General features: G+C 44.3%; 1 protein-coding gene across 2 annotated transcripts in view; it reads left to right on the forward strand.

The window, feature by feature from the left end:
* Nucleotides 1–2,785: 2,785 nt before the first annotated feature.
* Nucleotides 2,786–23,219, forward strand: part of LOC126278510 (uncharacterized) — a 78,452-nt gene continuing 58,018 nt past the window's right edge. Inside the window, exons 1-2 of one of the 2 annotated variants that reach the window (XM_049978686.1) lie at nucleotides 2,786–3,042; nucleotides 22,555–22,758. In XM_049978686.1, coding sequence (XP_049834643.1) covers nucleotides 22,580–22,758 — 179 coding nt within the window. In that variant the 5' untranslated portion in view covers nucleotides 2,786–3,042; nucleotides 22,555–22,579. Of the gene's footprint in view, nucleotides 3,043–22,395; nucleotides 22,759–23,219 lie in introns of both variants that reach the window. The other variant, XM_049978679.1, reaches the window with a different exon arrangement.

Here is a 23,219-nt window from a genome sequence, read left to right on the forward strand (position 1 = left end):
TTTAGTTGTAAACTGCAGCTCGTAACCAATAAATTATTGTCGGTTGCGTCTGAACCGGGAAATGTCTTACAATTCAAAATCTTTTTTTCGAAAACTCTGTTCCAAATATGTATTATTCTTTCATGATTCTTAAGCAAGGTGCTGGCGATGATTACATAATGGTCTGTGCGAAATTCTATCAGATGGCTTCCACTTTCATCCCTTCCCCCAAGCCGTTGTGTTCTTACTGTTATCCTCTACTTGCTACCGTATCACATTTTAAATTTTGTCACTCTTAACTATGTGAATAATCCCTTTTATCGTACATTGTTTCAATGTGTTGGGAGTTAGTGAACAATCATATCTGTTTATGGTGAAATGAGAAAACGTGAATAATCTACATCTACATCTACATGGATACTCTGCGAATCACATTTAAGTGCATGGCAGAGGGTTCATCGAACCACCTTCACAATTCTCTATTATTGCAATCTCGTATAGCGCGCGGAAAGAATGAACATCCACATCTTTCGGTACGAGCTCTTATTTTCCTTATTTTATCGTGGTGATCGTTCTGCCCTATGTAGGTCGGTTTCAACAAAATATTTTCGCATTCGAAGGAGAAAGTTGGTGATTGGAATTTCGTGAGAAGACTCCGTCGCAACGAAAAACGCCTTTCTTTTAACCATTTCCAGCCCAAATCATGTATCATTTCTGTGACACTCTGTCTCATATTTCGCGATAATACGAAACGTGCTGCCTTTCTTTGAACTTTTTCGACGTACTCCACCAGTCCTACCTGGTAAGGATCCCACACTGCACAGCAGTATTCTAAAAGAGGACGAACAAGCGTAGTGTAGGCAGTCTCCTTATTAGGTCTGTTACATTCTCCAAGTGTCCTGCCAATAAAACGCAGTCTTTCGTCAGCGTTCCCCATAACATTTTCTACGTGTTCCTTCCAATTTAAGTTGTTCGTAATTGTAAGTGAAATATGTGAAGGAGTACATTGTACAGAAAATGAAAAATTGGTATGTCCTGAACCAACTTCGTCTTTCCTTCATGTAGGTGTAAGATATAGTTAATCAGACGCACCGGGCGTTTCAGTGGGTCCCGCCCTGTACATCAGTGGCTGTCCGTCATTGGCTACCGCTAGCGTCTGCCGCTTCCAGACAACGCCGACTCAAAGGGAGGCCTCGGCGCTTGTTGGTGACGTCACGCCAGCTAGGCACGGCAAACTCCAGATCTGTTGCAGGCAGAAACGCCTGGGCGTGCTTATCACTATAAATCTCTTATTTTTGGACAAAATGTTTGATAATGTTTGGGATTCTGCAGCTTTATTTAGATGAAAGATTTTCTTACTATCGTAAAGCTACAAGTGAAGATCATAGTTCTGTGTTACTGAATCCTGTCGAAACAAACATAGATCAATATGAGAAGCCGCTTTGCCCCATTGCAGGCTTCGGAAATTTTACATTCAAGTAACTATATTTACTTGATCCATTTTGCTATCGAATTTACCCCAGCCCCCCCCCCCCCCCCCCCCCCTACAATGAACTCGTTTCTTTCATTTATTTATTTTCGTTTGACATCGTCACTGGAAATGTGAACTAATTTACATGTGTAAATGTCCAACTGTTGCCAGTCATTAGATTACAGTCGTTTTCAACGAAAGGAATTCTAAACAGGAAACAAAATAGCTTCATTCATCGAAGATACTGCTGAGCTTAAACTTTTTTTAAACATGAACATTAGAAACGATAAATATTCCCCTCTTGCAACTGAAAGGAGAAGCTTTACAAGATTTAAAAAAATTTATTTGATAAAACAAGTATCACTCTTTTTTCCTCTTCTTCTGTCCCCACCCTCTCCCCCAACGTGTACAATCGCAATATATTTCATTAAATTCAGTGCTCCTCACCCCATAGTCAACCAGGATAGCAAAAGAGGAGCACCAATATGTTCACAGTTTCTTGTAAAAGCAACCCAGTACAAACGTAGCTTCCTCAGATTTACGAATAAGGTAAAGAAGCACGAATTCTGTCGCTGCTGAACCATGAAGTTGTTTTTCTATGTCAATCCTTAAAACAGGTGGAAATTTTAAGTTGAGGAGTACACTATTTGTTAAGAAGTGTAATGAGGTGCACAATTAATTGATTGCAGAAATCTCTCAGAACAATGTGTGTTGGTCAACTACCGCCAGTAGCTTCACATTTTCCTGTGTCAGAGAGGGAGACACAACCATTATGAGTATGCCTGCAACAGACCTGGCGTTCGAAGTGCCTACCTGACGTGACGTCACGAACAAGCGCCGAGGCCTTCCTTTGAGTCGGTGTTGTTGCAGATGGGAACGCCGAAACCGCGAGCCGCCGCGTCAAAGCGGAAAACGCTTGCCGCTCCCGTTGCCGCACGCCGTGCTGTAGTGGGGACCGGCCGTAAGGTGGCGTAAGAACGTTGCAATGAACGGAGAAATATAGGGTTTTGCAGTCAGAATAGGGGTGAATAATATGATGTTTTGAAATCCGAAATAAAATCTACCTGCTTTCAGAAAGAAAGGTGTTGCAACAGTTACTGAACGGCCCTCGCATCTTCTCCATCCTCGTGGCAGTGGACAAGTACTATTACGATCGTTAATAGAGAGGTGAGACACGATTGTGACAAGTGTATAGACGCTACGTCAGGGACACTCGTACGTTTGCGAGCACAGCAGCGAGCGGAAAACTCCCGCCGGCAGCGGGTATCGCCGTTTCGGCGCCCGACTGACGCATCACGAGTCCCGCTGCCAGGCTATTTATACAGCGCGGCGCAGTGGCACACCGCCCCACGCCACCGCCGCTGCCGCTCTCGCGACCTCAGTACCTGGCATCCCGGCCGTGGCATTGTTCTCGCGGGGGACCCTGAGGAACGGAACCACAGAGGCGGCATCCTCAGGGCGCGCTCTCAGCAGCCGCCAGCGACGTCGACTGAACAGACCCTAGTCAGCGGATAAACTGCGCAGCTGGATCACTTCCACTAAACAAACTCTGAGTGAGCAGTGACAGCAGCAAAGACGCTCATCGCTTCGAGGTAACCTACCACACGTTCTTAAACATAATAACAGGTGCTCAGGAAGCAAATTGGAGTAAGTTGACAGTTCCTTACTCTATTTCATTCCGCTCATCTTTCCCTATTCTTCTGGGGGTACCGTCATAGCTGTGCTCCTACAGTAATGACCGACGCAGCATCACAGTTTGAAAATACAGTGGGTCATAAAAGTTTGTAACTAGGCTGTTTAGGTTTTTATGTTGGTAACGGCACGTAGCGCTCTGTATGAAAATCACTGACTGCGCTGTGTGCCGTCTGTGGCTAGTTCGAGTCATTGTTGTAATATTCGCTTGTGTAGTGTTGGGCAGTTGGATATGAACAACGCGTAGTGTTGCGCAGTTGCGGTTATGCCGCCAGCACTGGTGGAAATGGAGAGAGAGATGCCAGATCTTTGAGAGGCTGTTATAAGCGGACGACCTGGACGTGTGTCCACCAGAAAAAGGAAATTTGTAAACATGGATGTCATGAATTTATATATATATATATATATATATATATATATATATATATATATATATATATATATATATATATATATATATATGATGACTTTTGAACATTATTAAGATAAATACATTGTTTGTTCTCTATCAAAACCTTTTATTTGCTAACTGTGCATATCAGTAGTTAGTGCCTTCAGTAGTTAGAATATTTAATTTAGCTAGCAGTATTGTCGCTCGTTGTATTGCAGTAGTTCGAATAACGAAGATTTTTGTGAGGTAAGTAATTCATAAAAGGTATATGTTATTGTTATTCAGCGCAATCTTTTTGTAGGGATTATTGAATATGTAACGTCCCCTTAGAAAAATTATGATTGACTGTGCTGGAAAACCTCTTACGTTATTTGATTTTCAAACAGATGAGCAAAACTGAACGTACTCTGACATTTCTCTCTTTACTTATTCTGGTCAGCACTAAACTGACACAATATTATTAGCGCAACGCAATCTGACTTTCAACAATCCCCACAAAATACTGGCCCTGACTTACAGTAACCTATACCTTTCATGAATCACTTACCTCACAAAAATTCTCGTTACTCGAACAACTGAAGTACAGCGAGTGCAAAAGTGGCAGCTAAATAATGTATTCTATCTTCTGAAGGCACTAACTACTGATAGGCATAGTTAGGAAATGAAAGATATTGATAGAGAACAAACTATATATTTACCTTAATAGTGTCCAAAAGTCATCATAAATACAGGGTGGTCCATTGACCGTGACCGGGGCAAACATTTCACGAAATAAGCGTCAAACGAAAAAACTACAAAGAACGAAACTTGTCTGTCTTGAAGGGGGAAACCAGATGGCGCAATGGTTGCCCCGCTAGATAGCGCTGCCATAGGTCAAACGAATATCAACTACGTCTTTTTTTAATAGGAATCCCCATTTTTATGTAGTACGTAAAAAATATGAATGTTTTAGTTGCACCACTTTTTTCGCTTTGTGATGGATGATGCTGTAATAGTCACAAACATATGGCTCACAATTTTAGACGAACAATTGCTTAACAGGTAGGTTTTTAAATTCAAATACAAAACGTAGGTACGTTTGAACATTTTATTTCGGTTGTTCCAAAGTGATACATGTACCTTTGTGATCTTATTAGTTCTGAGAACGCATGCTGTTACAGCGTGATTACCTGTAAACACCACATTAATGCAATAAATGCTCAAAATGATGTCCGCAAACCTCAGTGCATTGGACAATACGTGTAACGACATTCCTCTCAACAGCGAGTAGTTCGCCTTCCGTAATGTTCGCACTTGCATTGAAAAGGCGCAGACGCCTGTTGTCAGGCGTTGTCGGTGGATCACGATAGCAAATATCCTTCAACTTTCCCCACAGAAAGAAATCCGGGGACGTCAGATCCGGTGAACGTGAGGGCCATGGTACGGTGCTTCGACGACCAATCCACCTGTCATGAAATATGCTATTCAATACGGCTTTAACCGCACGCGAGCTATGTGCCGGACATCCATCTTGTTGGAAGTACATCGCCATTCTGTCATGCAGTGAAACATCTTGTAGTAACCTCGGTATAACATTACGTAGGAAATCAGCAAAGACTGCACCACTTAGATTTTCATCCATAAAATTGGGCCAATTATCCTTCCTCCCATAATGCCGCACCGTACATTAACCCGCCAAGGTCGCTGATGTTCCACTTGTCGTAGCCATCTTGGATTTTCCGTTGCCCAATAGTGCATATTATGCCGGTTTAGGTTACCGCTGTTGGTGAATGACGCTTCGTCGCTAAATAGAACGCGTGCAAAAAATCTGTCATGGTCCCGTAATGTCTCTTGTGCCCAGTGGCAGAACTGTACACGACGTTCAACGTCGTCGCCATGCAATTCCTGGTGCATAGAAATATGGTACGGGTGCAATCGATGTTGATGTAGCGTTCTCAACACCGACGTTTTTGAGATTCCCGATTCTCGCGCCATTTGTCTGCTACTGATGAGCGCATTAGCCGCGACAACAGCTGAAATACCTACTTGGGCATCATCATTTGTTGCAGGTCGTGGTTGACGTTTCACATGTGTCTGAACACTTCCTGTTACTTTAAATAGTGTAACTATCCGGCGAACGGTGAGGACACTTGTATGGTGTGGTCCAGGATACAGAGCAGCATACATAGCACACACCCGTTGGGCATTTTATCACAATAGCCATACATCAACACGATATCGACCTTTTCCGCAGTTGGTAAACGGTTCATTTTAACACGGGTAATGTATCACGAAGCAAATAGCGTCCGCACTGGCGGAATGTTACGTGATACCAAGTACTTATACGTTTGTGACTATTACAGCGCCATCTATCACAAAGCGAAAAAAAGTGGTCCAACTAAAACATCCATATTTCTTTAAGTACTACACGAATATGTAATAAAAATGGGGGTTCCTTTAAAAAAAACCGCAGTTGACATCCGTTCGACCTATTGTAGCGCCATCTATCGGGCTAATCAATTCGCCATCTGGTTTCCCCCTTCAAGCTAGACGAGTTTCGTTCTTTGTAGTTTTTTCTTTTAATGGTTATTTCGTGATATATTTGGCCCGGTCACTATCAATGGGCCACCCTGTATTCGCATCAATTCATGACATCCATCTTTACAAATTTCCTTTTTCTGGCGGACACACATTCAGATCGTCTGCTTATAGTAACCTCTCAAAACTCTGGCATCTCTCTCTCCACATCCACCACTGCTGGCGGCTCACCTCCAATTGCCCAACGCCACAAGCTGTACACATCCGACTGGCCAACACTACACAAGCGAATAATCCAACAATGAGTCCAACCAGCCACATAGTGCACACAGCTCAGTCAGTGATTTTCACCTTTTCGTGCTCAAGTGAGTTTACTTCAAGGCCTTGTTTCAAGATAATCTTGGAAATTCCGCGTTAAAAAGTACGATCTACAGGTCCGTGACAAAGGGTGAGTCACGTAAGACGTAACACCCCTTTTATTTCGTGAACGGTTCCAGAGGTCTAACCGAGGTTTCTGGCAAATAGTAGTACGCTAAGGGCATTTAATACAGAATCTTAATACTTGTGTCGATGAAGATACTGAAGCAAGTATCATTTTTAAATAGAACGACATATTTATAACGGCATGCGAAAGCACTTCAAAAAAAGAGTATGGTGATATAGTGCTTGTTAATTCAGAGTTAGAAACACTTCGCAAAAGAATCCCAGAAATATTCTGAAATTCAAAAGGAAGTAGGGCGAATTCAGCTTTTGTATTGTTAACACGCTCATGCGAAGCTATGTTACTGTATCACGTCTTTCGACTGTGTTATGTCTGTCCGTACTCCAGAACTAACACAAACTACGTTGACTGTCCACAGGTCATATCTGATTTAACATTTCTTGCATGTAGACATATAAACCACTTCAGTGAAGCTCTACGTGTTGCTTCAGTATGGCGAATGTCAAACAAATGCTGTCGAAATGGTAGCTGATGAAACTGCACTCGTTTCCTAAAAAACCTAGAAACGTACGCACATTTGAAATACCTTTCTCAGGCCGCATCTGATGCACCAGAACCTAGAATATTAAGTTCATAGCTTTTTTCTTTTGCATGTTGGTATTCTGGTCGCTATGGGTTTGAGTTCAATAGCGGGGAGAATGCAGCGGAGACAGGCAGGAGTATTTGCGCCGTGTATGAAGATAGTGTCAATGGACAGAGCACGGCAAGAAAATTTTTCGTTTTAAGAAGGATCGTTTTGGCATTAGTGACTCTCAGCGTTCAGGAAGACCGCCCGCGTATGATGAACATCGTTTAGAAACACTAATGCGGTCTCAAGAACAGACAAATGTGATGAAATGTGATCATTCCACTATCGTGAGGCATTTGCGTGCAATGGGGAAGGTTCAAAAATCAGATTTATGGGTCCAACATGCTAAATCACAAAAATCAGCGGATTCCGAACAACACCGAGCATTCCTATCCTGTAATTATACTGGTCACGATAAACGCTGTCTTTATGCTAACATAGGGAAAAGAAAGGCAAGGTTGAAGCCAACAAAGCAGCAAATACAATGGTCTGCACACATCCACATACGACAATGTTATCCATCTGGTGGAACAGTGGCGGTATGGCGTGCTACCAACTGCATCCCTGAGCTGTAACTCTGACTACTGATATTCACTGCCAACAACTGAGACGTCTTGCAGACGCAAGCGAAGAACAGTAACCAGGAAGACTGCATGAACTGTTGCGATGATTCCCGCCCGCATTCTGTTAGACTGACAAAAACCACTATACAGGAGTTGGTCTGGGAAGTCATTCCACAGCCACTTTATTCACCTGATTTTGCGTCCTCAGATTTTCACCTACGCCGCTCTCTGTCAAACAACCTTCAAGGAACTTCCTTCCCGGATGAAAATGCGCTCCGAACAAGACTCGCTAACTACTTCGCCTCAAAACCACGTGATTTCTACACTCGCATTGGCACACGGTTGTAAATAGTGAAGGGGAATTTATTATCGGTGAATAAAGTTTCTCTTATGCGTATCTGTTGTGTTTATTAAACTTACGGAAAAACACTAACGACTTACGCACCAACCTAAATAATGAAAAGTCTGAGGTCATCCAAATGAGTGCAAAAAAGGAATGCGCCAAACCTCGGTTACACAATAAACCACTCAAACTAAAGGCCATAAATTCAATTGAATAACTGTTGTTGTTTTGGTCATCAGTCTACTGACTGGTTTGATGCGGCCCGCCACGAATTCCTTTCCTGTGCTAACCTCTTCATCTCAGAGTAGCACTTGCAACCTACGTCCTCAATTATTTGCTTGACGTATTCCAATCTCTGTCTTCCTCTACAGTTTTTGCCCTCTACGGCTCCCTCTAGTACCATGGAAGTCATTCCCTCATGTCTAAGCAGATGTCCTATCATCCTGTCCCTTCTCCTTATCAGTGTTTTTCACATATTCCTTTCCTCTCCGATTTTGCGTAGAACCTCCTCATTCCTTACCTTATCAGTCAACATAATTTTCAACATTCGTCTATAGCACCATATCTCAAATGCTTCGATTCTCTTCTGTTCCGGTTTTCCCACAGTCCATGTTTCACTACCATACAATGCTGTACTCCAGACGTACATCCTCAGAAATTTCTTCCTCAAATTAAGGCCGGTATTTGATATAGGTAGACTTCTCTTGGCCAGAAATGCCTTTTTTGCCATAGCGAGTCTGCTTTTGATGTCCTCCTTTCTCCGTCCGTCATTGGTTATTTTACTGCCTAGGTAGCAGAATTCCTTAACTTCATTGACTTTGTGACCATCAATCCTGATGTTAAGTTTCTCGCTGTTCTCATTTCTACTACTTCTCATTACCTTCGTCTTTCTCCGATTTACTCTCAAACCATACTGTGTACTCATTAGACTGTTCATTCCGTTCAGCAGATCATTTAATTCTTCTTCACTTTCACTCAGGATAGCAATGTCATCAGCGAATCGTATCATTGATATCTTTTCACCTTGTATTTTAATTCCACTCCTGAACCTTTCTTTTATTTCCATCACTGCTTCCTCGATGTACAGATTGAAGAGTAGGGGCGAAAGGCTACAGCCTTGTCTTACTCCCTTCTTAATACGAGCACTTCACTCTTGATCGTCCACTCTTATTATTCCCTCTTGGTTGTTGTACATATTGTATATGACCCGTCTCTCCCTTTAGCTTACCCCTACTTTTTTCAGAACCTTAAACAGCTTGCACCATTTTATATTGTCGAACGCTTTTTCCAGGTCGACAAATCCTATGAACGTGTCTTGATTTTTCTTTAGCCTTGCTTCCATTATTAGCCGTAACTAGGAATTACAATTACGAACACCTTACACTGGAAAGAACACAGAGAGAATTTTGTGGGGAAGGCGAACCAAAGACTTCGATTTTTGGCTGAAAGCTTAGAAGATGCAGTAGATCTGCTAAAGAGATTGCCTACACTACTCTTGTTCGTCGTCTTTTAGAGCACTGCTGCGCAGTGTGGGACCCTTACCAGACAGGATTAACTAACTATACCGAGAAAGTTAAAAGAAGAGCAGAAATAGGGAGAGAGTGTTACGGACATGACACAGGATTTTGGGTGGGCATCATTAAAACAAAGGCGTTTCTCGTTGCTGCGGGATCTTGGCACGAAATTTCAATCACCAACATTCTCCTTCGAATGCGAAAATATTTTGCTGACGCCGATCTGCGTAGAAAGAAAGGATCATCAAAATAAAATGAGGGAAATTAGAGGCCACGCGGAGAGATATATAGGTGTTCGTTTCTTCCGCGCACCGTTCGGAAGTGAAATACAGAATGACGATGAAGGAGGTTCGATGAACCATCTGCCAGGCACTTGAGTGTGATTTGCAGAGTATCGATGCAGATGTAGACGTACAGGGTGTTTCAAAAATGACCGGTATATTTGAAACGGCAATAAAAACTAAACGAGCAGCGATAGAAATACACCGTTTGTTGCAATATGCTTGGCACAACAGTACATTTTCAGGCGGACAAACTTTCGAAATTACAGTAGTTACAATTTTCAACAACAGATGGCGCTGCAAGTGATGTGAAAGATATAGGAGACAACGCAGCCTGTGGGTGCGCCATTCTGTACGTCGTCTTTCTGCTGTAAGCGTGTGCTGTTCACAACGTACAAGTGTGCTGTGGACAACATGGTTTATTCCTTAGAACAGAGGATTTTTCTGGTGTTGGAATTCCACCGCCTAGAACACAGTGTTGTTGCAACAAGACGAAGTTTTCAACGGAGGTTTAATGTAACCAAAGGACCGAAAAGCGATACAATAAAGGATCTGTTTGAAAAATTTCAACGGACTGGGAACGTGACGGATGAACGTGCTGGAAAGGTAGGGCGACCGCGTACGGCAACCACAGAGGGCAGCGCGCAGCTAGTGCAGCAGGTGATCCAACATCGGCCACGGGTTTCCATTTTCCAAATGACGCCAACGTCCACGTATCGTCTCATGCGCCAGAGTTTACACCTCTATCCATACAAAATTCAAACGCAGCAACCCCTCAGCGCCGCTAGCATTGCTGCACGAGAGACATTCGCTAACGATATAGTGCACAGGATTGATGATGGCGATATGCATGTGGGCAGCATTTGGTTTACTGACGAAGCTTATTTTTACCTGGACGGCTTCGTCAATAAACAGAACTCACGCATATGGGGAACCGAAAAGCCCCATGTTGCAGTCCCATCGTCCCTGCATCCTCAAAAAGTACTGGTCTGGGCCGCCATTTCTTCCAAAGGAATCATTGGCCCATTTTTCAGATCCGAAACGATTACTGCATCATGCTATCTGGACATTCTTCGTGAATTTCTGGCGGTACAAACTGCCTTAGACGACACTGCGAACACCTCGTGGTTTATGCAAGATGGTGCCCGGCCACATCGCACGGCCGACGTCTTTAATTTCCTGAATGAATATTTCGATGATCGTGTGATTGCTTTGGGCTATCCGAAACATACAGGAGGCGGCGTGGATTGGCCTCCCTATTCGCCAGACATGAACTCCTGTGACTTCTTTCTGTGGGGACACTTGAAAGACCAGGTGTACCGCCAGAATCCAGAAACAATTGAACAGCTGAAGCAGTACATCTCATCTGCATGTGAAGCCATTCCGCTAGACACGTTGTCAAAGGTTTCGGGTAATTTCATTCAGAGACTACGCCATATTATTGCTACGCATGGTGGATATGTGGAAAATATCGTACTATAGAGTTTCCCAGACCGCAGCGCCATCTGTTGTTGACAATTGTAACTACTGTAATTTCGTAAGTTTGTCTGCCTGAAAATGTACTGTTGTCCCAAGCATATTGCAACAAACGGTGTATTTCTATCGCTGCTCGTTTAGTTTGTATTGCCGTTTCAAATATACCGGTCATTTTTGAAACACCCTGTATATGTAGGCCTGTCTTGCTGCATATAATGACGGGGCCTGGCATGAGAGCTATGCTTGGTGGTGTTCATACCGCAACAACCGACTCTGGCCGTACTCCTTTCCAATCTTCTTGACAAAGATTTCAACGTCAATACTAACGAATGCTATATCACTGTAACTGACTTTCCTAGACCTACTGAATAAAGCTGTGAAAAGTATACGAATCCATTATAAAATTAGTTGTTTCAGTATCTCGGTTGATAGGCCTCTGAGAGTTCAGAACACTACGCGTACAAAACATTACGTACCCTTCGGCGTACTATAAATTGCGGAAAACCATGTACAGTGACTAAGAGCGTAACACACATGTTGAATTCGTAGTGTGTGCACGTAGATGCGCTGTACAGCGAAACAGATGCAGTATGTTAGACGACTACAGTTCTGCTCCTTTTAAAAATGCTTGTAAAAATGCAAAAGCAAACTGCAAGAGACTTCAGTGTGCCACCCTGCTTAGAGGGATTCACATTTAGTAATAAAAACCTCTCTACATTGTGAAAATCAAGTGTTATATGTGTTTGGATGCCTGACAGTGACCATTATTTCTCAGGTATATGTGAAACGATGCACGTCTAAATAACACGAAGTAGTGTCCCCCCCCCCCTCCTCTCCCCCCCCCCCCCTCCCGTGATTTACGAGCATTAATCGCTTTAGAACACTGTTCGATGTTGACAGTAACTGTTGTAGCATTCGAAGAATGAACTTTTCTTGAAGTGAAATAGTCATTAATTGAACTTCCGTTCCCTGAGCCAATGTAGACGAAAAACTACTCACCGTACGGGTGCCCATCTTTATAGGAATGATGAGCAGATTGTGCGCTGCAGGATTTGCTTTTATTCGTAGTGTTAGTGCCATGACTTACCATTAGGCGACTGTAGTGGTACGGCGACGTAGGGCTGAAACACAGTAATCGGTGTGCATTACAATTGCAGGCAGTCAACATGCGTCTCGGACAATGTGGGCAGGGCTTTGTCCGTAAAACTGTTTCATCAAAACAGCAATAGTATTGCTCCTCTAAGCGAGTGTCGACGTATTAAGGTTCAAAATGGCTCTGAGCACTATGGGACTTAACTGCTGTGGTCATCAGTCCCCTAGAACTTAGAACTACTTAAACCTAACTAACCTAAGGACATCACACACATCCATGACCGAGGCAGGATTCGAATCTGCGACCGCAGCAGTCGCGCGGTTCCGGACTGAGCGCCTAGAACCGCTAGAGACGTATTAAGGGACACGGAGAAGTCTTCTTTCCGCACCGGAGTTGAAGAACATGATTCTGAAGTTCGAATTAACTGACAATTTGGTAATTTTTCCTTAGAGTGACTGACAGCCAATGGAGACACAAATTGTTGAAGAAGTTTCTGTTGCCATGGATGAGAACGCTGGATGTAATGTGTGATCTTCAAGCAGTGTACCAGCTGTGTCACGACAGCTGAGCATTCCATGGCCCACTGTCCGAAAAGTACTGCAAACAACTCTGAAATGACATCTCTAGTGGGGCACCTGGCTGTCGTGGATGCAGATGGCCATCATATTGAAAGTGTTTGTAATTCAGAACATTGTAAGCAATTAACTGTTACCACCTCTCGCGTGGAATTTAAAATGTGTTTCTTTGAATGATTTAGTCATTATTTCTCACCTACATATCCTTACAAATGTTCCTACTAAGTTTCATAATCCTACGATCAGCCGTTTTTCATGGACGCCCGCTCAAGTAGCGAAGGTTCGATTATAACCACCCCGTGTGTGAGGAACTTATCGATCATTGTGGTGAAGAAACTTTGTACTGTAGAGGTAAAAGAACCCTTCGTCACACACTGTATCGTGTCTTGTACAATGTATATGTTGCTCCAAACGCACGACAGAAGATGATACGTGGGCTCATGCTATACCGACAGGTCTCTTGAAGTAGCGCTATTTTTTGCGTTGATACAAAATAATTTTGACACAATGAGATTTTCACTCTGCAGCGGAGTGTGCGCTTATATGAAACTTCCTGGCAGATTAAAACTGTGTGCCCGGCCGAGACTCGAACTCGGTAACTTTGCCTTTCGCGGGCAAGTGCTCTATCATCTGAGCTACCCAAGCATGACTCATGCTCCCTCTTCACAGCTCTGCTTCTCCCAATACCTTATCTCCTACCTTCCAAACTTTACAGAAGCTCTCCTGGAACCTTGCAGAACTAGCAATCCGGAAAAAGGATATTGCGGATACATGACTTAACTACATGTTTCCAGAATGAGATTTTCTCTGCCTCGTGATGACTGGGTGTTGTGTGATGTCCTTAGTTTAGTTAGGTTTAAGTAGTTCTAAGTTCTAGGGGAATGATAACCATAGATGTTAAGTCCCACAGTGCTCAGAGCCATTTGAACTGGCAGAAGTAAAGCTATGAGGACAGGGCGTGAGTCGTGCTCGGGTAGCTCAGATGATAGAGCACTTGCCCGCTGCAGAGAGAAAATCTCATTCTGGAAACATCCCCCAGGCTGTGGCTAGGCCACGTCTCCGCAATATTCTTTCTTTCAAGAGTGCTAGTTCTACAAGGTTCGCAGGAGAGCTTCTGTAAAGTTTGGAAGGTAGGAGACGAGGTACTAGCAGAAGTAAAGCTGTGACTATGGGGTGTGAGTCGTGCTTGGGTTACTTAGATGGTAGAGCACTTGCCCGCGAAAGGCAAAGGTCACGAGTTCGAGTCTCGGCCTCGCACACAGTTTTAACCTGCCAGGAAATTTCAATTTTGACATTGTTGCTTTATCTGTCATGAGGCTCAAATAAAAAACAGGGTACAAATATTGCTGGCATTTTTGCTGACACCTGGCAATTTGGTATATGTGTGGCAGACTCTCCTCGTGTATTGCTGGAGACATTACCAGAGGCCTAAACTAATCAGGAATCTGTTACATATGCAAACCAGCTCAGTGATGTAGACTTCATAAACAACCTTTCAGTAATTTACAGGAATGTAACATGAACACGTATTCATCAGGTCCTGTCAGTCATGGATATAATCCTTAGTGACTTGTCAGGGCCGGCCGCGGTGGTCTCGCGGTTCTAGGCGCGCAGTCCGGAACCGTGGGACTGCTACGGTCGCAGGTTCGAATCCTGCCTCGGGCATGGATGTGTGTGATGTCCTTAGGTTAGTTAGGTTTAAGTAGTTCTAAGTTCTAGGGGACTAATGACCACAGCAGTTGAGTCCCATAGTGCTCAGAGCCATTTTTTTGACTTGTCAGGAACGCCTTAACGTCAACTTGTACTCTCCGGAAATACTGGTGCCACCGTAGCAATTTCTTTATTGTCGTCCTGTGTCTATCCACAGATTGCAAACTCTTTGTGTCATTGTCGCTACTGTTGTCGTTTGCAGTCCGAGGACTCGTTTGAACCATCTCTCCACGATACTCTATCGAGCCCAAGCCTGTTCATCTCGACATAACTCCTGAGGCCTGTATTAGAGCTCGAACTGTCTCGACAATTTTTACCTCTCGAGCGTCCTTCCATTACTAAACTGAGATTCCGTCATACCTTATGCTGTGTCCTATCAACGGACTTTTTCTTTTAGTCAGTATGTGCCATAAATTCGTACCCCCAATAAGCAAATTCTGAAAGTAAAAGCGACAAAATACAAGGAGAGAAAGATTATGCATTACGTGTACAGGAACTAGACTGAAGTTTCAAGAGTCGCAGCACCTGAAAGGGGAGCTGTGGTTGAGATAGTGTTAGAGCATTATCCTCGATGTTAATGAATCTTACATTGAGTAACAATAAAGGAAATCAGGAGGAAACTTAGAAGAGGCATTTAAGTTCAGAGAAAAGAAATGAACATTTCAGAGTTTGCCGATGATCTCGTAATTCTGTCAAGGGCGGCAAAGTACTTGGAAGATGAGCTGAATCGAGATCTATCTATCTAATATTCACCTTCATTTTGCAACACCACATAGCAGAACCTTCTATTCTCTTCTTCTTCGTTTCCATCTTGTCTGTACTGTATGTTGTCCACTTTTCACTTTTGTTTCCTTTCTGTTGCCAGTTTGCTTTTTTGTCGTCTGTCGTTGGTCCATAATCAGTTGTTCTGCAGCGCAAAAAAAAAAAAATCATCTTCTAATTTTAGTGTCTCATTTCCTAATTTAATACCTTCAATATCCCCTGATTTAATTCAACTACGTTCAAATACCCTTCTTTGACTGGTGTTCATCTTCTAAGATGTTTTCAAGATACTACCCGTTCCCTCCAACTGCTTTTTCAAGCGCTTTACCGCCTCTGCCAGTATTACACGGACATCGGCGTACATTGAAGCGTTATTTCATTTTGAACTTTAATGTTTTTTCCGAATGTCTTCTAGGTGTCCTTTATTGTTACTTGGTGTGCAGATTGATTAAGATCGGGGATGAGCAACAACTCTGTCTGTACCGCTGTTCCCCTTTTATGTCCTTCGACTCCTACAACTTGTCTAGTTCCAGTACAAGTTGCACACAGTGTTTCACTCCCTATATTAATACCACTTTTACTCTCAGAATTTCAGACGGTACTGCAGTCACATTGTCAGAAGCTTTCTAGAAATCTAGAAATACTACAAGCGTAGGTTTACCTTCTTCGGTCTGTTGTCTGGTATACATCGTAAGACCAGTATCACCTCGCGTATGCACACATTTCTAGGGAAACAAATCGAATCCCTCCGAGATCGGTCTCTACCAGTTTTTCCATTTCTGTGTAAACAGTTTGTGTCAGTGTTTGGGTCCAAAAGGCTCTAAGCACTATGGGACTCAACATGTGAGGTCATCAGTCGCTACTTAAACCTAACTAACCTAAGGACACCACATCCTGCCCGAGGCAGGATTTGAACCTGCGACCGTAGCAGTAGCGCGATTCCGGACTGAAGCGCCTGGAACAGCTCGGCCACAGCGGCCGTCTCACTAGTGGACCCTCCATACAGTAAACCACGGTTTTTGATATGCTTCAAATATGTCGTAGAGGTGCTTACTGTGAGTACCTGGCTAGCCGGTTTTTGATATGCTTCAAATATGTCGTAGAGGTGCTTACTCTGAGTACCTGGCTAGCCGGTTTTTTGGCGACGGGCCTTGGTTTTTAAGAAAATTATTTTGAAGTTCATTGCGTGCTTTGTATACCCGTAACATTACATATATTCCGAGCAAGCCAGCGTAACGCAGCGGTAAAGGTTCACGGCTACTGCTCTGGAGGTACTGTGTTCTGATCGTGTAGGTTTTTTTTTTTTTTCAAAATCGGCCGAATTTTTCAATTTTTGTCAAAGAAAATCGACAAACAGCGTAAGGTGTGCGAAATTATAAAGATATATTCAGTCATTAATTTTCTCAAACATTCATTCCGTTTGTGGTTCTCAGTTGGAGTTCCAAGTATTCCTACAACAGTCGCTTCTTGTATTACCTGAAATCGATCTCCGCCCATTATCGCCCCCTCTTCCGCGAATACTGTTAGCCATAATGGGAAGCCCAGCTCCTAGCTGCGGCCAATTAGGATGTGAGGTGCATTCCTTTATGTTCGCATCTAACTACAGCGCCAGTTGCTCGCAAAGCTTCTCTAGTGCCGCGTGTTAGAAAAATTCTGTGAAATGAGAGAACCTAGTGTTTGTGCAGTAGTGCAGCAAGAAGAAAATCCACAAGTAGGAGAGCTTAACGAAGAATCAAAAGGCGATATCACAAATGCCATTAAATATGCCGAAAATCTCCTCCGCGATTTGAATCTCGTAACGGATACACCGCCTAGTGTGATCTCTGCCAATTCCGTTGCAGTTGGCGATGAAATATGTATCGCAATAACGCATCTCTTGGCCGAAAGACAGATAATTATTGATTATGAATTAATAGATTTCAGCCGGCCAGTGTGGCCGAGCGGTTCTAGGCGCTTCAGTCCGGAACCGCGCGATCGCTACGGTCGCAGGTTCGAATCCTTCCTCGGGCATGGATGTGTGTGATGTCCTTAGGTTAGTTAGGTTTAAGTAGTTCTAAGTTCTAGGGGACTGATGACCTCAGATGTTAAGTCACGTAGCCATCGAAATGGCGTCTGTAACGGAGGCGCGTTCCAAGCAGAGAGCTGTCAAAGAGTTTCTTTTGGCGGAAGACAAGAGCATCGCAGATACTCACAGGTGCTTGCAGAATATCTACGGAGACTTGGCAGAGAACAAAAGCACCGTGGGCCGTTGCGCGAAGTGTCTGTCATCATTGCAACAAGGTAGCGCAATCCTGTCCGATGTCACGTGTACTTGCCAGCCGCACACGGCTGTGGCGCCTGCAAAGTTGGAACGTTTCGACGCTCTCATTGGAACGTTTCGACACTCTGGTTCGATGTAATCAAAGTATCAGAAACGCCTCGCTGCACAACTGGACGTCTCCATTGGTGATGCTAACATAATCGTCTACCAGTCACGGTGCTCAAATGTGTGTGCCCGCTGAGTTCTTCATCGCCAGCAGAAGACCGTGAAGAGCAACGAACGACCATTTGCGCGGAATTGCTTGAGCGTTATGAGGCTAATAGCAATAATTTTTTGACGAACATCGTCACAGGTTCCGACGTCCACCAGTAGAGTAGAATCATGAAGACATACAGCCCTCCCTGTAAGGTGACGTAAGGCCGTCACATTGAACGGAGATTATGTTGAAAAATTGAATTTTGCAGGCAAGAGAGTAAGGAATAATATGAATTGGAATCCTGAATAAAACCGACCCGATTCCAAAAAAAAGAAAATGTGTTGTATTACTTAGTGAACGTCCCGCATATCTTGCACCCCTGGTGGAATAGTTTTGGCTTGCTCGAACAAGGATACTAATATTTCCGAGGGAATATAGCGCTTGCAGAAAATACTAGCGTGACTAGTGGTTAACCCTCAGGGATTATGAAACAGTATACTAACAGCCCCTGCGGGCAAGCGCTAGGGTAGCGGATAGAATGGCGGACCTGGTGCAATGACTTTCGCCGACGCCGGCAGCGTGCAGTTGTCTCAGCCTGGCACCGCGCCGCCCGCGTGGGCGTCTGTTGGTGGTCGGAGCGCCGCCCCCGCGCGTGGCTGCCTGCCAGTGCCAACAGCTGGGCCCGTCTCTGTGACAGAGTCGCCTCTGCTGCTGCTGCCGCTGCCGCTGCTACTTTAACTGCCCTTTGTCAGGCGGAGGCCCGTTTCTACTTTCTATTACTCAGCCGCCAGTTTTCAAGGAGTAATTTCTCTGACACTAAGGAGAGTAAATGACTAGTTGATTTCTCACTAACAGTATTTAGTTTACGTTTGCATATGTGAAGTTGAATAAAAGCCATTTTCGTTTTCCACCCCAAGTCACGCCTCAATTTACTGAGGCATGTATAGCTGCCTGAAATACTGACACCCCCTCAGAGCACTGAGACTGAATGACAAGGAACCTCTTGAGGTCGGCCGCGGTCGCCGAGCGGCTCTAGGCTCTTCAGTCCGGAACCGCGCTGCTGCTACGGTTGCAGGTTCGAATCCTGCCTCGGGCATAGATGTGTGTGATGTTCTTAGGTTAGTTAGCTTTAAGTAGTTCTATGTCTAAGGGACTGATGACCTCAGATGTTAAGTCCCATAGAGCTTAGAGCCATTTGACAGAGAAGCAACAGGGACTCGTGTTTGTCTGTTAAAGACGTATTCAATCTACAACGCTGTGTGTGCCGGTTGCTGTAGCAGAGCGGTTCTAGGCGCTTCAGTCAGGAACCGCGCTGCTGCTACGGTCGCAGGTTCGAATCCTACCTCGGGCATGGATGTGTGTGATACCCTTAGGTTAGTTAGGTTTAAGTAGTTCTAAGTCTAGGGGACTGATGACCTCAGATATTAAGTCCCATAGTGCTTAGAGCCATTTGAACCATTTTTTGGAACCCTTGAGTGAGAGGTCACAAGTTCAATCCCGAGTAAGGCTCGTTTGAAATTGTTGTGTCAACAGTTATAATAGGGGAGATATTAGCTGCTAATCTCACCATGTGCATCAGTAGGGCAATAGAAATTGAGTGAGCTGCAGAGCTGCAGAGATCAGCCTCCAGTGAGATGTGTATATTACACTTCGACATTCATGAGGTGTTCGAAAAAAGCCATTAACTTGCGCCATGAACACCGAATGAAAAATGGCGCGCCACAGTGTTCAGAAAGGTTCGCACAAACATCCATTCCCGAGGCAGGATTCGAACCTGCGACCGTAGCGGTCGCGCGGTTCCAGACCGTAGCGCCTAGAACCACTCGGCCACCGTTGGCCGGCGCGCCGCTCGAACTGTAATCACAACTAGCACTGCTAAGAGTATCCTACGGCTTCCACATCGCTGGTAACGGGTTATACACAATGCTGGTGACTACTCTTGAGGCCAGTAAAACTTTGAAACACGTATTTATTTTGTACAAGCTGTAAATAATTAGTTGCCACTATTAATGTTCCAACCCTCGTATATGGTTCCAAAGACTTTTGCACCTCTCATAAATCTATGTTGTGTATATGAAGACTGAAACGACTAATGAAAATTTGTGCCAAGGACAGAAATCGAACCCTTGTCTCCTACTGTTTATGTAGGTACCTTAATCACTATGTCCATTTTGGCACAGTGGCTTTGCACAACTGCTCAGTCAAATCTAGAACGCCTCCCTCCTCAATCCACATTCCCATTCACGTCTCAATCCACTTAGTATTTCCCCTAACCTGTAACACACCGAGCGAGGTGGCGCAGTGGTTAGCACACTGGACTCGCATTCGGGAGGACGACGTGAACCGTCTCCGGCCATCCAGATTTAGGTTTTCCGTGATTTCCCTAAATCGTTTCAGGCAAATGCCGCGAAGGTTCCTTTGAAAGGGCACGGCCGATTTCCTTCCCAATCCTTCCCTAACCCGAGCTTGCGCTCCGTCTCTAATGACCTCTTTGTCGACGGGACGTTAAACACTAACAACCACCACCACCACTAACCTGTATCAGCATTCCTGAGGTGCAATTCCAACAAAACTGGAGAGCCTCTACAATGTTTAGGGGGAAAGCCAAGTGGGGTGAGGACTAAATGCGTGTTTGAAGTGAGGGGGAGGCTTGCTAGCGTAGTCCATACAATTGTGTAACTGTATAATTGTGCAAAGCTATGATGGTTAATGTGTCTGCCTCGTGAGGTAGGGACACTAGTTTGCATAAATTTTCATTCGGGTCTCAAGTCTGTACATATACATCACAGGACAGCGTAATTGCATGAGCAGGACTAAAAAAATGGGTACATTAATGTACACACTAGTCGTGTATACATATTATGTAAACTGAATCGTTCCCTATCATTTCGGTAAGAATCGTTCAGATAGTCTGTGGAACACGTAAATAATTAAAGTCACCGCGGAGTGGACCTGTGGCCATCCTGGAAAGATTGGAACTAGAAAAGGTCCCCACCGTTATCTGGGACTAAACACAAAAGATCTAGGGCCGAAGTCTAGAGCTTTACCTGCTACCTGCTAGACCACCACGGGCACATCTGCGTACTACGGTTTGCAAGTTATTGAAGTCTTAAGTTATGAAAGTAATTAATGGATATCCTATACGTCAATGTTGACCATTGGTATGGTGCCATAGCCCTATATCAAGCAGAAAAAAATTATATAAAGTTGTGTGATATACAGGGTGATCAAAAAGTCAGTATAAATTTGAAAACTGAATAAATCACGGAATAATGTAGATAGAGAGGTACTAATTGACACACATGCTTGGAATGATATAGGCCTTTATTAGAATCGAAAAAATACAAAAGTTCTAAAAATGTCTGGCAGATGGCGCTTGATCTGATCAGAATAGCAACAATTAGCTTAACAAAGTAAGACAAAGCAAAGATGAAGTTCTTCACAGGAAATGCTCATATGTCCTCCATCAATCCTCAACAATAGCTGTAGTCGAAGGGTAATGCTGTAAACAGCACTGTAAAGCATGTCCGGAGTTATGGTGAGGCACTGGCGTCGGATGTCATCTTCGACCATCCCTGGAGATGTCGGTCGATCACGATACACTGACGACTTCAGGTAACCCCAAAGCCAATAATCGCACGGACGGAGGTCTGGGGACCTGGGAGGCCAAGCATGACGAAAGTGGCGGCCGAGCACACGATCATCACCAAACAACGCGCTCAAGAGATCTTTCACGCGTCTAGCAATATGGGCTGGAGCGCCATCCTGCACAAACATCGTACGTTCCAGCAGGTGTCTATCAGCCAGGCTGGGGATGATGCGATTCTGTAACATATCAGCGTACCTCTCAACCCGTCACGGTAGCAGTTTTGCTGTCCAGCGCGATCTGTCGAACATTTTGTGAACTTTGTTTCTTTTTTTTTTGTTCTAATAAAACCCCCATGTCATTCCAAGAATGTGTGTCAATTTTTACATCTCTATCTACATTATTGCGTGGTTTATTAAGTTTTCAAATTTATACTGACTTTTTGGTGACCCGGTATATATAAAATATACAGACTTTTTTTTGCGTCATCAGTCTTCTGACTGGTTTGTTGCGGCCCGCCACGAATTCCTCTTCTGTGAAACCTCTTCATCTCGGAGTAACACTTGCAACCTACGTCCTCGATTATTTGCTGGATGAATTCCCCCTACAGCTTCTTTTAGTACAAAAGAAGTTATTATGTGATGCCTTAACAGATTTCCTATTATACTGTCCCTCCTCGTGTAACTATTTTCCGTATATTCTTTTACTCGCCGATTCTTCGGAGAATCTGCGCATTCCTTACCTTACTTTGTTTTATGACGTATTAAACCAAACTGGCAGTGGCGTGTACCTTCCTCGTGTACTGGTTTCCTACTCACGGTTAATATCCAGCTGGCTTTGGAAATACCCAACTAATGCCATCCCATCATGAAATCTGTCACTGCAGCAAATCCCAAAATCTCTCTCTGAATTTCAGATATAGATAAGTGCATAAATTTATCGGCATCGGACTGATAGGAGATATTTGGAATCTTCGCCGGTCTCCTGCCAGTATATAAGAGCGCAAGCGTCATGCGACGCGGCCAGGTGATTCGTTGCAGAGCCTGAGAGAGAGCAGCAGTATGGTGTTGCGCAGGCAGCTGCAGCTGCGCGCGGTCCCCATGGAGCTGCGGCAGTGGATCCGCGGCGTGCTCGACGGCGCCAAGGACGGCCGGGCGGCCTGGGACGCCGTGTGGGCGGCCGTGCTGGACGGCGTGCTGTGCAGGCGCGAGCTGCCCGACGCCACCGCGTTCGACATCCAGCGCGAACTGCACACCTTCCTCAAGGACAACAACACCGTGTGAGTACAACAGCGAGAAAGAGGTGTGTCTTTATTTACAGGGTGACAATTATTGAAGTACACTACTGGCCATTAAAATTGCTACACCAAGAAGAAATGCAGATGATGGACAAATATATCATACTAGAACTGACATGTGATTACATTTTCACGCAATTTGGGTGCATAGATCCTGAGAAATCAGTATCCAGAACAACCACCTCTGGCCGTAATAACGGCCTTGATACGTCTGGGCATTGAGTCAAACAGAGCTTGGATGCCGTGTACAGGTACAGCTGCCCATGCAGATTCTACACGATACCACAGTTCATCAAGAGTAGTGACTGCGTTATTGTGACGGGCCAGTTGCTCGGCCTCCATTGACGCGACGTTTACAATTGGTGAGAGATCTGGAGAATATGCTGGCCAGGGCAGCAGTGGGACATTTTCTGTATCCAGAAAGGCCCGTACAGGACCTCCGA

Source organism: Schistocerca gregaria, chromosome 1, assembly GCF_023897955.1.
Source record: "Schistocerca gregaria isolate iqSchGreg1 chromosome 1, iqSchGreg1.2, whole genome shotgun sequence".
Taxonomy (NCBI): Eukaryota; Metazoa; Arthropoda; class Insecta; order Orthoptera; family Acrididae; genus Schistocerca; species Schistocerca gregaria.